The sequence below is a fragment of the Pararge aegeria genome, chromosome 4 (genome assembly GCF_905163445.1).
Source record: "Pararge aegeria chromosome 4, ilParAegt1.1, whole genome shotgun sequence".
NCBI classification, from domain to species: Eukaryota; Metazoa; Arthropoda; class Insecta; order Lepidoptera; family Nymphalidae; genus Pararge; species Pararge aegeria.
Window position 1 is genome coordinate 5,637,795 of NC_053183.1, and position 14,568 is coordinate 5,652,362.

General features: G+C 36.6%; 2 protein-coding genes across 2 annotated transcripts in view; one reads left to right on the forward strand and one right to left on the reverse strand.

Moving 5' to 3' along the window:
• The window catches only part of LOC120623248, a 273,880-nt gene that overhangs the window by 2,891 nt on the left and 256,421 nt on the right, over positions 1–14,568 (forward strand). The window lies entirely within an intron of this gene.
• LOC120623496 (GTPase-activating Rap/Ran-GAP domain-like protein 3) overlaps positions 2,507–14,568 on the reverse strand; it is a 101,106-nt gene continuing 89,044 nt past the window's right edge. The window contains exons 14-24 of the mRNA XM_039889541.1: positions 14,192–14,332; positions 13,512–13,778; positions 7,792–7,901; positions 7,592–7,705; positions 7,367–7,478; positions 7,110–7,199; positions 6,306–6,427; positions 5,701–5,852; positions 5,062–5,201; positions 4,226–4,352; positions 2,507–3,235 (exon numbers count right to left, since the gene is read on the reverse strand). Of these exons, the coding sequence (XP_039745475.1) occupies positions 3,124–3,235; positions 4,226–4,352; positions 5,062–5,201; positions 5,701–5,852; positions 6,306–6,427; positions 7,110–7,199; positions 7,367–7,478; positions 7,592–7,705; positions 7,792–7,901; positions 13,512–13,778; positions 14,192–14,332 (1,487 nt within the window). The 3' untranslated portion in view covers positions 2,507–3,123. The remainder of the gene's footprint in view (positions 3,236–4,225; positions 4,353–5,061; positions 5,202–5,700; positions 5,853–6,305; positions 6,428–7,109; positions 7,200–7,366; positions 7,479–7,591; positions 7,706–7,791; positions 7,902–13,511; positions 13,779–14,191; positions 14,333–14,568) is intronic.

Sequence of the window (14,568 nt, forward strand, 5' to 3'; positions counted from 1 at the left end):
CAGAGCATGTTGTTAATGAATTACTGGCTTAGTACAAAACGTATTGGCTTTAGATGATGGTTGAAAAAACGTTTAATTTTTGCAGTGCATTTATATGGAGAAGATTAATTTTGACGCGGGTAATTGTATAGTGTGTACTATATTACTTTATTATATAGGTAATTTGTATATAAAAAAGTTTATACAAAGATTTGTTCCAAGTTAGTACATTTTGTGTCGCGCTTGTGCGTTACCTTAACATTTAAAGCCTAGCTAAAAAGAAGTTATACATTTATTTTTTCAATAGAGTAAACATTTTTTGTTGTTATCAGTTAATAATTATTTCAATTATCTTTAACATTATCCCTTACAAACTAGTTAAACTATATCTTAACTTGTTTATTTTTCTACATAAAATAATATTCTTATAACAATATATATGCCTATGCCTACGCCCTACCTACTTCTCTGTTGTTAATAATAATAAATATTTATCTTGCTGTATAAAAATAAAATATTCAAAACTTCAAAAGTTTTAAAAACATTAAAAAATAAGATATAAAATAATATTTGGATTGAGCATTAAGTACGCCTTTATTAAATACTAGATTCGCATACTCCTTTTTAATTAAAACTTATTTTTTAATTTACTATTTACCGGTATTTCTGTATACTTTATAATTTCTTTATTTTTATGTAAAAATAATATTTAATTAAAAATTATATTACATTATTTGTATTTAGTTTGAACTGACAAATAGGACATTTTTTATTCTTACCTACGTATTTTTTGATAACAGTTTGTATTGAATTTTGAAAACAGTTTAAAACCTGGTAATTAGTAATTTAACGAAAATATTCTGTGATTAAAATATGCTTGCTCTGTTAAAATAAATAACATCTATCGATCATATTTACGAATACCTAATTTGTATTTTTTTCTTATCACTTTAACATCACTGTCATTCAATTATATTTAAATCAGATATCTTAGATATATCATATGCCCGGTCTAATACCGTATCCGTATAATTCGTCGTACGGTATTAAGCTTGTTGTTATTGTACTTGAATTAATTATTGTTCTGTGTCAGCTCTCCTTCGCAAATCAGACATAATCGGCGTAGCGAGACCGTCTACATATACGAGTGGGTACGCTCATACTGAGTTTTGCACTTCTGTGTAAGCTCTACTTTGCATATCGGACAAAAACCGATTCGACGTTTATCGGCGTAGGAAGACCGCGTAGCATGACTGCGTATAATCAACTGCGTAGCATAAATGCGTATCATTGTATATATGGACATATACGATCATGAAACGCCTCAGCGATCAGATCTGGCAAATGATATATCAAGACCTGGCTGTATTAGAGCTCTGATTTTACTGCGAACGAAATTAATTGTTTGACGTTACATATAAGGAGTACCTATAACTGAAGTCACAAATTGAAACAATGGTCAATGAAAATAAATTACTAATGCTTACAAATTTATACATTTATGTATCTGTGTTCATTTGTCTTGCACGCCAATAACGTCAAAGATTGACAACATTAATTATTATTTCTTCTCTTTAGTCTCTTCCCGTAGATCATTGTATAAAGTATGTGTCATATAATATAAGGGTCAGGCAGGCCCCTGGTCTATAACTTATAAGGTACGTATGTACCTGCGTATGAAAATGAATTTACTATTTTTGTTTCTACTGTAATATCCGAACAGATAGATATCGTATTTATAATATATTTCTACATATACCTTACACAATGTTTAAAATATCTTTTTATTCCGTAATGCTGTTTCTTGGGGCATTATAAATACTTCATCAGTAAAATCTTTACATCAGTCGGCTAAAACGTTTCTTTACTTAATACCAAATAAATTTTCTCTACTTTTAAAAAACTTAAAATAAATTTATGTTAAAATGTTCCATTACAGTTGGTAATTATCCTGTTTATAGTTATTTTCAGTCGTCAGATAATAACCAAATACAAAACTTTCAAGTTTTGACAGTTGCTGTAGGTACCTTTGTGAAATCTGCAATATTACTTTCCACGTGGGTTATTTACAAATAGAAATATTGGTCATTACCGTTAATTTTTGCACTTGCGATTAATTTGCTTTTGTCAATTGAGAATACCTTCTAGTTAGTTCAATTAAAAAAAAAATTTTTATTTTATATTTTCCAAAATAGTCTTAAAACATTAAAAATTCAAATTCAAAATTCAAATTCAAATTCAAAAAAAACAGGTTAAACGAAATATGTTGGTGGGTTTTAGAAATGTGTGCTATATTTTTCGCGTGTAAGTATACTAATATATATGAATAGGTTAGTGCCAACGAGTAAGATATAAGATATATATATTAAACGCCTAAGTAAATGTTTAAAATTCTTGGACAAACATTTATTCTTTAAGCAGTAAAGTCAGTATCAGTCAAATAGTATTTTATTTAGGTACCTACCTAATAAAAATAATAATATATTCTACTCATATTATTAACATTCGAATATTAGGTATCCGTTGGTGTACCTAACGGCCTCTAATAGCTAATTCCTAAACATTCAGTAATATAGGTTCGTTTCTAGTTTCTACTAAGCTACAACAATTATATAAATGTTCGATATTTAAATTTAACTACTTTTTCTTCGCAAAAAATACTGTAACTTAATTATAAAGGGTGATATTTTGGAAGCGGTCCCTGACTTAAAATATTAGATACGTTGTTGATACGGCGTTGATTTTACGCTGGAATTATGATAAATAGATTGATAACTCTCCAGTTAGACCCTCGAATCGAGATGAGTTATACCCGAAGAGGATGGATTATGAATACCCGGGTGTCAACAAGGACCGACTTGTGGTCCGTATTGGACGAAAATTGGGGGTCAACAAAAGAGAATCTCAGTGAAGCAGGTTGCGACCTTCAAATGTATACAACTATTTTGTTTAGTTCATTTATCGTTAATGAACGATAGATGATGCAATCGACGCCATAGTTCCTCAGACGAAATTTATCTATTTCTAATTATAAGTCGTAGGAAGATTGTGGTGTAATTCCCTGCTTTGCGTTTTGGAAAACTTTAATACGCAATATCTCGTATTTTTAATTTTCAGGATTAATATATACGCTCAGGTATCAATTTATGGCATCGAGGGCTGGACACTTGGAATATCCATTGAGTCTTCTTCGTCGCCGCCTCTGGATTTGCTGTCGACTCTTAATTCTGCCAGTCTTTGTCTGATACTGTTCGGCCTGTAATTTAGAGACATGTTAAAAAAAAAATTAAAGGTTTGGAAGAAACATTGACAAGAAACGTGACGTGAAAATCCATAGTTGACCACGCACCGGTTGTTGACCATTTGCTGCATTAAAGTGTAAATATTAAGAGTCCAGTCATAATCTATTTCTTTTTACATTGGGTATATTTTGTGGCCACTAAGACAAATTTGCCAATTCGATTGCCGCTATGAACAGACAAATAACACAGTGTACAATTGCATTTTATTAAGGTGTCACTAGCTGTTGACCACCATTGTAAAAAGCAACTCGTTTTCAACAACACAATATTATTTTTATTGCACGCCTCATAAGCGAAGCGTTGAGGTTGTGCTCTACTCTCGACATTTCAAAAAAAGCAGTTTTCTCGGAACTGAAATTGATTTTTTGTTATTTATATTGCACTTACAGGTTAATTTGAGTACACTAATATCAAGTCAAATAATTTGTCAGGCACATAAAATACATTTCAATAACAATTTTTTTGTTTAACATAGTAAATAATAACATTAAACATAATCTTTTCTGGACGTCCGTGTATGGACGGGTGTATGTGGCATCAAAATTGGTCGAAAAAATGATCGTATCGGAATATTTTTTTTTTTAATTATCTAAAGTAACACACGACATAATTTCTTAGTTAATATGAGCGTTCAATTCACTGTCGTTAAATTTCCATGTAATTATTCTAGCTAATATTAATTGTAACTTTCAATGTGCAATCATTATGACATTCCCGTGTCTTGTTTACAAAAAATGAATAATAATTAATATGAAAAAAAAAATTGTAATGAGCATTGAAAGTTTCAGTTAAAAAAAATTCAATTTTATTGTGAAAAAAATGAGATTATGAGGCGTACACTTTTGGATTTTCCAATTTTTTGTAAATTTAATGGATAAACTTAAAAGTAATGCTTTGAATGAAATGAATTTTTTTTAATATGTAAAAGATAGTGTCACACTCACCTGTCCGTAAAATAGGAAGTGACTACGTGGTCTGCAGAGACGGACTGTCGCTGGTATGTGGCGGCGCTGAGGTTGCACTGTGGGACCTTGTAGATACGCACGCAGCGGCCGCTGTTCTCTGGAAGCACTACAACATAAATTACCACTGAATGTTACAATAAGTAATAAAATTTACAACTCATATTACGCTAATCTTAATTATTGAAAGCTTTTGCGTAGCTGATATACCAGTTTGACACGCCAATACACAAAAAGTAATGAAAACAAAAAATATAAAATAAATCATCATATCGAAATCAAAAATTTTAGAAAAGGTTTATTTGTATATTTAAATAAATTTTCTTTTAGAATAAACTTTATTTGTCGGTTACGCTTATTCAGCGGTAAAGATTTGATCGTTTGTCTGTATTATTTACAGTGAAGAAGTAGTAGCGTAGGTCGCCAGAATATGTAGAACAGAGAAAATGAGAATTTGACTATACCTAATTAAATTTAGTCTCTAAAGTAACAATAACAATTATTGTTAATCTAAATCAGGTTGAGGATAAGTTTAAGTATTTCCTTGCATCGAATGCAAGGAAATACTTAAACTTATCCTTCAACTTATCCTTTGTTCATTTACGTGAAAAAGATTCTGAAACGAGACGATGCTAGTGACTTATTTCGTATGTCTTAAGATTTTTCTAAGAAATTGCGATAGTTAAAAAAAACCGTAAACTGCAAAATCTTAGTTTAGCGCTCGGTTCGAGCATCCACATTTGAATTTATTTATATCATCCTTATGACTAGGTCAGGCAAATAATTATTTTTGCTTTTATTTTTTTTATTGTAGTTACCTTGTGGCGACGTAGGTGGTGAGATAGGCGTCATCCTCTGCAAAGGCGGGCGAATGTTCTCTTGATCTGATGATATAGAGCTGCTCCGACTCGAACTTGAGTTGTTTTCCGGAGTACGATTGTTATGACTTGGATCTCCCCTTGAAAATAAGAGATACGTTTAGAAATAGCACAGTGGCATTAGAATTTTCAGGACGCGACATATACTAAAGTAGGAATGTTGTTTTCAGCTTTTTTAGTAATTTCATGCTGAAAATTTAAATGAATTTAGGCAAGAATAATGTTCTTACGTCACTTTAGAAACAGTAACATATTATGTAGCGACGTTATAATTTTATGTTAAATAGGGAGGCTTTTAAAGGATCTGGTAGGGTCACGTAATAAAATGCGTAAAACGTAATATCCAAATGCATGAAACATTTTTTCAACCGCAATACTAAGTTCTCTTCTAATAAGGTCGTCTCTCATCTAATAAGGCCCGAGTGATTTTTACACAAACATGACACTTTTAAGTAAGGCACGTGTGAAATTCATGATTGGATAAACGGAGAAGAACAGGTACTCACTTTGTAAAACAGTTCATAGGATCTGTACTGTGTGGATTATAAACTAGGTACATTGTTAGTTAATTAAACTTACTTTATCTCTCCGTTGTCATCATCATCAATGGAGTAAGGCCCACACTTGCTCATTTGTCTCACTAGCTCGTAGTTGTCGTGTAGGGCGAGGCAAGGATCTATCTCCCGGCTCAGAGGAACATACTCTGGCGCGCACGCTACGTAGAATATATCCTGAAAATATGTTATATAAATGATTTGGACAGGTAATTAAGTTTGTTCAATATCCAACAATCCGAAAAAAAAAAATTGAGTAAATAGCTCTCTAGCCCACTACAGGGCACGGGTTTCCTCCCGCAATGCGAAAGGGGTTAAGGCCGTAGTCCACCACGCTGGCCCAGTGCGGATTGGTGGACTCCACACACCTTTGAGAACCTATTGGATAACTCTCAGGCATGCAGGTTTCCTCACGCTTTTTTCCTTCACCGTTGAAGCAAGTGATATTTAATTGGTTAAGACGCACGTAACTTAGAAAAGTTAGAGGTGCGTGCTGGGATTCGAACTCGACCCATCGAAATTGCAGCCGAAGTCTTACCCACTTAGCTATCATAGCTTAGGAAAAATATTTGCACGAAATCATTAATTTATGTCTAATTATGTGATAAAGACGTTTTTTAAGTAGCTTACCCTTCGACCACAAAGTATTTTCAATCCAGGGATGCATGCCGCATGTACTAGGGACCCATTGGCAACTAATCTTATTTCTAGTAAGTCTTCAGCAAACGCCATTATGTACGGAAAAGCGCAAACTGTAAATATAATAGACTTTATTTATATATAAATGTATATCGTCGATTTGTGTATGCATTCTATAATTTGTCACGATCAGCGTAAAATTATAGCCACGCAGTGTTTTAAACTTCTGTTTTCAATAATTATTATTATGAACAGCGGTAAGTATGACATATAAGTAAGACGCTAATGGTATTGCAAACACGATTTGAATGACAGGGTCTGTATAGCAATTACCAGTCATTCTATTCCCTTAGCAAAGGTTCGACCTCACAGGAGGTGCCCTTAGATCAACGAAACATTCGCTTAATCGAGCTCCAGGGAAAGTGCATTGCATAACTGTATCTAAAGTTCTTTACATTAGATTAATAATATACAGATAAACACCCAGACACTGAAAAACATTCATGTTCATCACACAAACATTTTCCAGTTGTGGGAATCGAACCCACGACCTTGGACTCAGAAAGCAGGGTCGCTGCCCACTGCGCCACTCGGCCGTCAAATAATGACCCTAAGATATAATAAAAAAATTCAAAACAATGTTAACTTAACAACTGTCAAACAAATTAAAGGGAAGTTCAATATATAGATCAAGTCATAAACGAATTTCAATAATAAGTAATAAATAATATAAAGTAACTCAAAAGTTACTACTTAATATTGCTAGCTAAAATAATTAGGCATGTGTCATCTTACCAACGGCAGTAGGAACAGTCGTCCAGTGGAAATCATATTCACAGTCACTTTCTAGGCCTTTAGTTGTTAACCGCTCAAAATGGCATGTATCTAAAATAATGAAGAAACCAACTATTTTTTTTATCATGTACTAAATATTTTTACTTCATTTTCATAATTCATAATTCATTTAGTCTTTTGCTTTTTGAGACTATTCGATCCTTTACAAGGAAAGATAAATAATCTTATATGTATCTAGAATGTATTCTCATACTCACGGTTGTAACACAAAATTATTTGACCATCTCTTTCGTCTCCAATTCTTAAAGCATTAACAAGAGCACCACGTCTAGGCCCGCTATCTTCTGAACCTTCTGCTCGTTTTATACTCTAAATTTAAAAAGAAAGCAAATTTAATAAATTAATACATTTAGGTCACAGTTTGTTTTGAATATTTCTTTATTTAATCTATATATACCAAATCCAATATATTATTAACCTACCTGTACATTATTTAATTCTAAAAGTTCCCAATGATGTTTGTAACCGACTACCATAATTCCATATTCTCCATCCATCAGTTTTATTAATATTGGTGATTCGCTTAATTGGATGTCCTGAAATTAAACAACATTCAGATAAATATCATACTGCACGATTTAAGTGCCATACGAAATTAGGTATTGAATATGTTAACGTTTACCTTTATATGTGTATACTCAAATCCCATTTCGTTATCAGGGTTAGATTCTTCGGACAATAAGAGAACTCTTCTCCCAATAGCTATTGCTAATAAAGTTTTCCCTCCTTCACCTAAAACGAATTAGTGACTTTTAAAGATTTTAAACTTACTTTTACTCAGGGGAACATATATATGTTTTCCTCTTGTTGTTATCCCCGTGTTTTACATATTAATATGTACTAATAGGGATCTTCTTTTAATATGACGGTTTTACAAAACAATAAAACCGATATTATGTGCCGAGAGGGAAAACATACAGCATTGATGTGAAGAAGCAGTTAGTACTTTACCGATTGTCTGCGGTCTATCTATAAACAAAGCAGTTCATCTTACCGATATAGATGGCGCTAGTGTCTCACCCAGCAAGGTAGCGGGTACCCGCTGTCACTTTGAACGTCATAGTCTCCACCAGGAAGAACTTCCTGCAATGCTGTATGTTTTCCCTCTCGGCACATAATATCGGTTTTATTGTTTTGTAAAACCGTCATATTGATGTGCCTCCGGAAAACATACAGCATTGATGTGAAGACGTGTTTGTTATCTGCTGGTGAAATGTAAACACAACGCTATGATGAATTAATATTTAATCAGGATTAAGAAATTAAGTGAGAATAATAGTTAATTATTCTTATTTCTTTCTATTATTTAATCATATTGCAATAATTAAATACAAATAATTTATACACATTATGACAAAAATAATTTAAGTGTTGTAAGAATCAGCGCACATATTATTAAAATTCAAACTGGATTGAAGGTACCAAAAAATAAGTTTCTGTTATTTATAGGTAGGTCAATCTCACGACAGTAATGATTAAAAAATGTTTCTGATGATCTCCAGTTACCCCGAGACAATATATCGTCAATTGGTTGGTTATCCGACCATCCTAAGGAAGCTACTGCTGATCTGCAGCTCCCTGGGGGTGCATTAATGCCACTTTGCTTAAGAACCGTACGAACCCAGTTGCCTATTACTGTGCGTGATGCAGCTTTAGTTTTATTGCAGACAGTAATAAAGAGATTATCTAAGCCCTCAACTTCCAATCTCCTTGACCTATTTTTCTCTATCAAAAACCTGACCAATGTTACTGGACATAAGTTTTTATCATTATGTTTTGAAAGCTTCCACGCAGATTGTCGATAAGAGTGTGTGTCAGTCTTTGAGCCAAATGCTGGTATTAAGTATATATTATCCCCGGAGTCACAAAAAAAATCGCTAGAAATTTTTAGCAAAGTTAGGTCGTGAACCCTACGTCCCGAGGCTAACAAAAGTATAGTAGCGGTTCGTCTAGATATTTCGAAAAGAGTATCTTTGGGTGGGTTAGATGAAAGCCACTCAAGCACGACATTTGGGTCCCATATGAGCGTTAGTCTGGGAGCTTTAGGTTTAGCAACGCTGATTGCCTTAAGGGCGTGTTTTACTATAAAATTTGAAAATGATTGTTGTTCTGCATGGGGACCGCAGAAGGTTAAGACAGCTGATTTGTGTACGAGAATGGTGCTATAAGATAGATTTTCATGTAAAAAAAGATTTATCAAAAATTTTGCTACTTCTGCAGGCTGAGGAAATTTAGGATTTATTTGGACGCTCTTGCACCAACTGAGCCATCTTTTGATGGCTGGTAAGTAGGTACTTAAGGTAGATTGCCTCCAACTGTTTTTTAATAGGTCTTTTTCCCGAGTAGACCAATCTTTTATTTGGCTACCCCACCCCCAATTTTCCAGACTTTCAGGGTCAATGTCTGCACTTGAGGCGGAACCTGTGACGTCGTGGCATCTATCAGGGTCTCGTTCAGGTTCTGTAATTCGTGTGGGTGATCTAGTGCCCTGGATTTCAGGTCTTGAAGCCAAAAAGCTCGAGGCCATTCGGGCGCTACTATCAGGTATACCCCAGTCGCACTGTTCAAATGTGTTAGTACTTTTGGCAATAGATTTGGAGGAGGAAACACCCACGCTAATTGGTGTCCCCATGGTCTGCTGAAGGCATCTATATAGTTTGCTGATCGATCTTTGCAGTCTATTGAGACGTAGTTCTTTACTACCGCAGTCTGTTTTGTCGCGAACAGGTCGATCTCGGGTCGCCCCCATCTTATAAGACCTCCCGTGTAGCCTGAGGAAGAAGGTGCCACTCTGCGGGCGGTTTTCCTCGAGACAGCTTGTCCGCGATTATGTTGTATCGTCCTGGAAGGTAATGAGCAGATAGTGTAATCTGAAACTTGTCTGTTATGTTTAGGAGATCGAATGTTAGAGTAAAGAGAGTGATCTCGTTCCCCCCTCCTTCCGAATGTATGCTATGAGCGTTCGGTTGTCTGATTGAACTAAGACGTGGGATCTTCGCAGGCTCCTTGTGTTGCTTGTGATTGCCATTATAACTGCAAAGAGCTCCTTTTTGTTGCTGTGCCATGCTTTTTGCTGAGCTGACCAGGCTCCTGACATTAATTTCCCGTCTAATTGGGCACCCCAACCCCAATCTGAGGCATCCGTGGCTAGGAAATGGGTGGCAGGTTTTAGATGTATAGGAGACCAGAGATTTGTGGCTCTGCACCACCATATCATTTCCTGTTCCACGACTTGTGGAATGAACAGTTTTAGTCGAGGGCGGTTCCTGTCGAAATGTCGCAGGAATATTTGGATGTTGCGGCAATGAAGTCGGCCCCTGGGAATCACAAAGTTGGCGAAATTTAATTGCCCCAGCAACCGTTGCAACTCGCGGAGACTGATCCGACTCTTCAGTAATGAGTCTTTTAAGGCCTCGTTGAGAATATTTATCCTTCTCGTAGGCAAGGACATTGAATTTGCTATGGTCTGCCATCGAATACCCAGGTATTCTAGGTCTTGCGTGGGTGTCAAAATCGATTTCTGATAATTGATTTGCCAGCCCAAATGTTCCAAGTGCCTCACGGCTTCCGCAGCCTGAAGACATAACTTGGATTGGTCTTGGTGGACCAGAAGGAAGTCGTCTAGGTACACTAGCACTCGACATCCCTTCGCACGGAGGGTTTCCGCAACCCAACATGTTACAGAAGAGAAAAGGTGAGGTGCTGAAGCCAGACCAAAAGGTAGACATGTCATCTGATACAATTGGTTTTTGTAGCTTATTCTCAAAAATGGTCGATGAGATTTTGCAGCCGGAATGTGAAAGTAAGCCTGAGAAATATCTAGTTTTATCATCCAATCTCCTGGTTGTAGAAAACTCGGAACTGATGCATGAGAGATCAGACGAAACTGTTTTGGTTTCACAAATTTGTTTAATTCGCGAAGGTCGAAGATCGGACGCATCGATCCATCGTTTTTCTTTCGCAGGAAGAGCTTGGAGATAAAACTGGGCGATTTTTTGTGAGCAATTTGTAGTACACGTTGGTCCAATAGATCTTGTATCATTAGAGTCATGGCAGATGATGGTCTGGTTGCATATTGACGCATTATGCTTTTGGTGGGCATTACCAGAGGAGGTTTCTTGTATAAAGGTATTCGAAAGCCCGTTATTATTGACATTATAAACTTGTTTGCGCCCATCGCTTGCCACCGTTTTTTGAACATCTTTAAATACCCTCCCCTGAAATGTTTCGGATAGTCACTTTTTTGTATCCTTGTTTCGAAATGTAGTGTTTTTATTTTGTTTGTAACTCTCATTTTTACCCTTGTATGTATGTTGTGTCTGTTGTTTTTTGTAATTATCGCGAAAATTATTTTTATTTTGTGTTTGTGCTCTTGACGTAGAAGGAGTTGGTTCTTTGTATTTTCTTTTTAAGTGTTCTCTTATTTTAGGTGCTTGTGGCTGTATCCAAAAATGGGGGCCCCCAAGGGATTGAATTAATGTATTAAGAGTTGTTTTATCAAATAAGAATTCCTCACTAGGAGGTATATTATTAAGAGCCGCTTGAATACTTTTGTCCGAGATTTCTGCTATTAATCTCCTACGCCTAAGTTCTATACATTCGGCCCTTTTGCCGCAAACGATTTGTAAAGTTTGTTCTGATAATTTGTAAGACGAAGACGATTTGCCGAAAGCTTCGGTAAATTTACTAAATAGTCTATCAGGGTTTAACTCAGCTGGATTTTTGTGCGCCCAATCAATAATCCCCTGCAAGCCGGATTGTAACAGTTCTCTCTGGTGTAGCAAGGCATTTGTGGTTGCGGCCATGATATCCTCAGTAGGTGCAAGGAAATCTTTTCCCTTATTTAGGGAGCACATTTCATCGTTAATTTTTAATTTGCAAAACCCTGGTGATGCCAGCAATTCCGCTAATGTCTTTTTATAACGTATATGTTGCCAAGTGGGTGATTTAAAATGTTGTAATTCCATTAATTGGCGTAAACGTTTATCGTCAGCTGGTTTTAGGACTTTTTTCTCGTCAAAGTCGGTCTTACAAAAGCCTAGATCCAAAGATTTAGATTTACCTGTAGACGGATTAGTTAGAAAATCGCTATTGACCTCATTAGATTTCTCAATTAATATCTCATTTTGATGAGCGTTTAAGTTAGAAACACATGGTTGATGCATTATAAAATTTGTAAGAAAACTCACCTGGTTGTATAACGCATCGATCCGCGGATCGACCGTTACCTGTGAGTCTCGTTTAAGTTTCTTTCGTCGTGGCCCCTCTTGTTCCTGCTCGCTGCTAGAATCGCTGTTGGAACTTGAGGTTTCTTCTTGATCAGGGTCCCTCTCCGGCGCCAGTGAATCCGAAGCTACGGATTGATTTGTTTCCGCAGCCTCATCGCCATCGTTCGTGCACGTGGGGTCCATTACGCAATGTAGCCAAAATTCCCCCACGATCAAAAATATGAACTATTATCACTGGATAACTATATTTCTTAAAATATTTTGATAATAACTTTTGAAAATGAAGACGGATTAACGAAATAATGTTAGATTCGACGCGCATGCGGCGAAAGTACACAACGCTATGACGTTCAAAGTGACAGCGGGTACTGCTTTGTTTATAGATAGACCGCAGACAATCGGTAAAGTACTAACTGCTTCTTCACATCAATGCTGTATGTTTTCCGGAGGCACATCAATGGTTAATTCTTGGAAACTCTTTTCCTAGTCCACCCCTACATCGTTTATGGAATGTGTTCCCACGGTGTTCCTACAAGTTGCCTGGTGGCATGGCCACGGGAACTGTTTCGCACATAACCGCGACCCAGCTAGCGGTGCCCGCCGCGACAGACCCTCCTAGCGATTCATTTAACCTTGGCTAACTTAGGTGAAATTTTTTGTAAAATATTTATAGAAACTTATTTCTTCAGTTAGTTCCTTCAGTTCAAAAGTTGTAGATTATTCAAGATAAACTTTATACGACATTGGACGTCTTGCGAGCTTTAAAGTTCGAGATCGTATGTACATCTCCAGTGCGCCAGTAAAAAACTTACGGCATTAAAACAATGGGTATTATGTTAATTTGACTGTCATTTTAAGTATTTCTATACCAGAGTACCGAGTGTGAGGTTTTCTACATACGTTTACTTATTCGATCGCATGAAAGTTAACTACTTACTACTTATATGGTATCGAAGAAGCTTCATGTAGTGACAGTTCGGTTTCTCATTATTGTAATCTAGTTACAATAAAATAAATCGAACGCGCTCGCTACGTAGAAAACTATCGAAGTTAGTGAGGTGAGATGTGCAATCGTTTACTAAGGTTACGGTTATTGAATTTAAAAAAAAAAAACCTTGTTCCAGTATATCGAACAGATGCGCAGTCTTAGTTCTAGGAAGTCTTGCGTGCTTGCAATCTTGCAGAGGTCGCATGGCCCAGGCGCCAGCACACAGCTCTGCTAGAGGTAAAGCATATACCCCCGCGCCCCCCGCACCGCCGGTCGTAGAGCCTCCCCCCGCAGACACCCGAGCACCGACTCTGAACAATCCCGCGCGCTCCGTAATGCGAGCCGCTCGGACGCAACCTTCCCATCTTAGTACAACTTTCGTTGTGCCACTTTCTGCAATCAAAAGAGATGAATTCTGAAAGGGGCTTGATTCTTGATTATTCGTCGCATCAACCTTTTACCGGCCCACTACAGGGCACGGGTCTCCTCCCACAATTAGAAGGAGTTAAGGTCGTAGTTCACCACGCTGGCCCAGTGCGGATTGGTGGACTTCACACACCTTTGAGAACATTATGGAGAACTCTCAGATATGCAGGTTTCCTCACGATGTTTTCCTTCACCGTTGAAGCAAGTGATATTTTAATTTCTTAAAACGCATGTTATTTAGAAAAGTTAGAGGTGCGTGTCGGGATTCGAACTCGCTGAAGTCTACTAATCAGCACTTAGCCAGCGTGGCGGAGACTACCGCCTAAACTTCTCATTCGGAGAGGAGACTTGTTCTGTAGTGGTAAAGGGTTGAAACTTACCTTCAAGGATGTATGTGTTGGAAGTAGTAGAAAGTAAGAGACGTCCTTCCGCCAGTTGCTCTGCGCAAACAGGCGTGGCAGGGAGCGGGGCAGCACGCCACAAACGTCCTTCCCAAGGCGCACGACGCGAGCCTCCTGACCCTTTGAAGATAAATACATAAAGAATAGAATAGAATAGAAAAACTTTATTGCAACACAACACAATATAAGAAAACACAAGGAAGACAGTAATTGAAAAAGAAGTTATTTTTTGACACATCTTTCTTCAATAAAATAGGCAAAGGGCTACATTGTTTGTTAAAAGGACTCTGACCTACTTAATTGAAAAATCGGTTTGGAAATGTTTAGAATGGCAGTACTTTTAGAAGAACTTACGG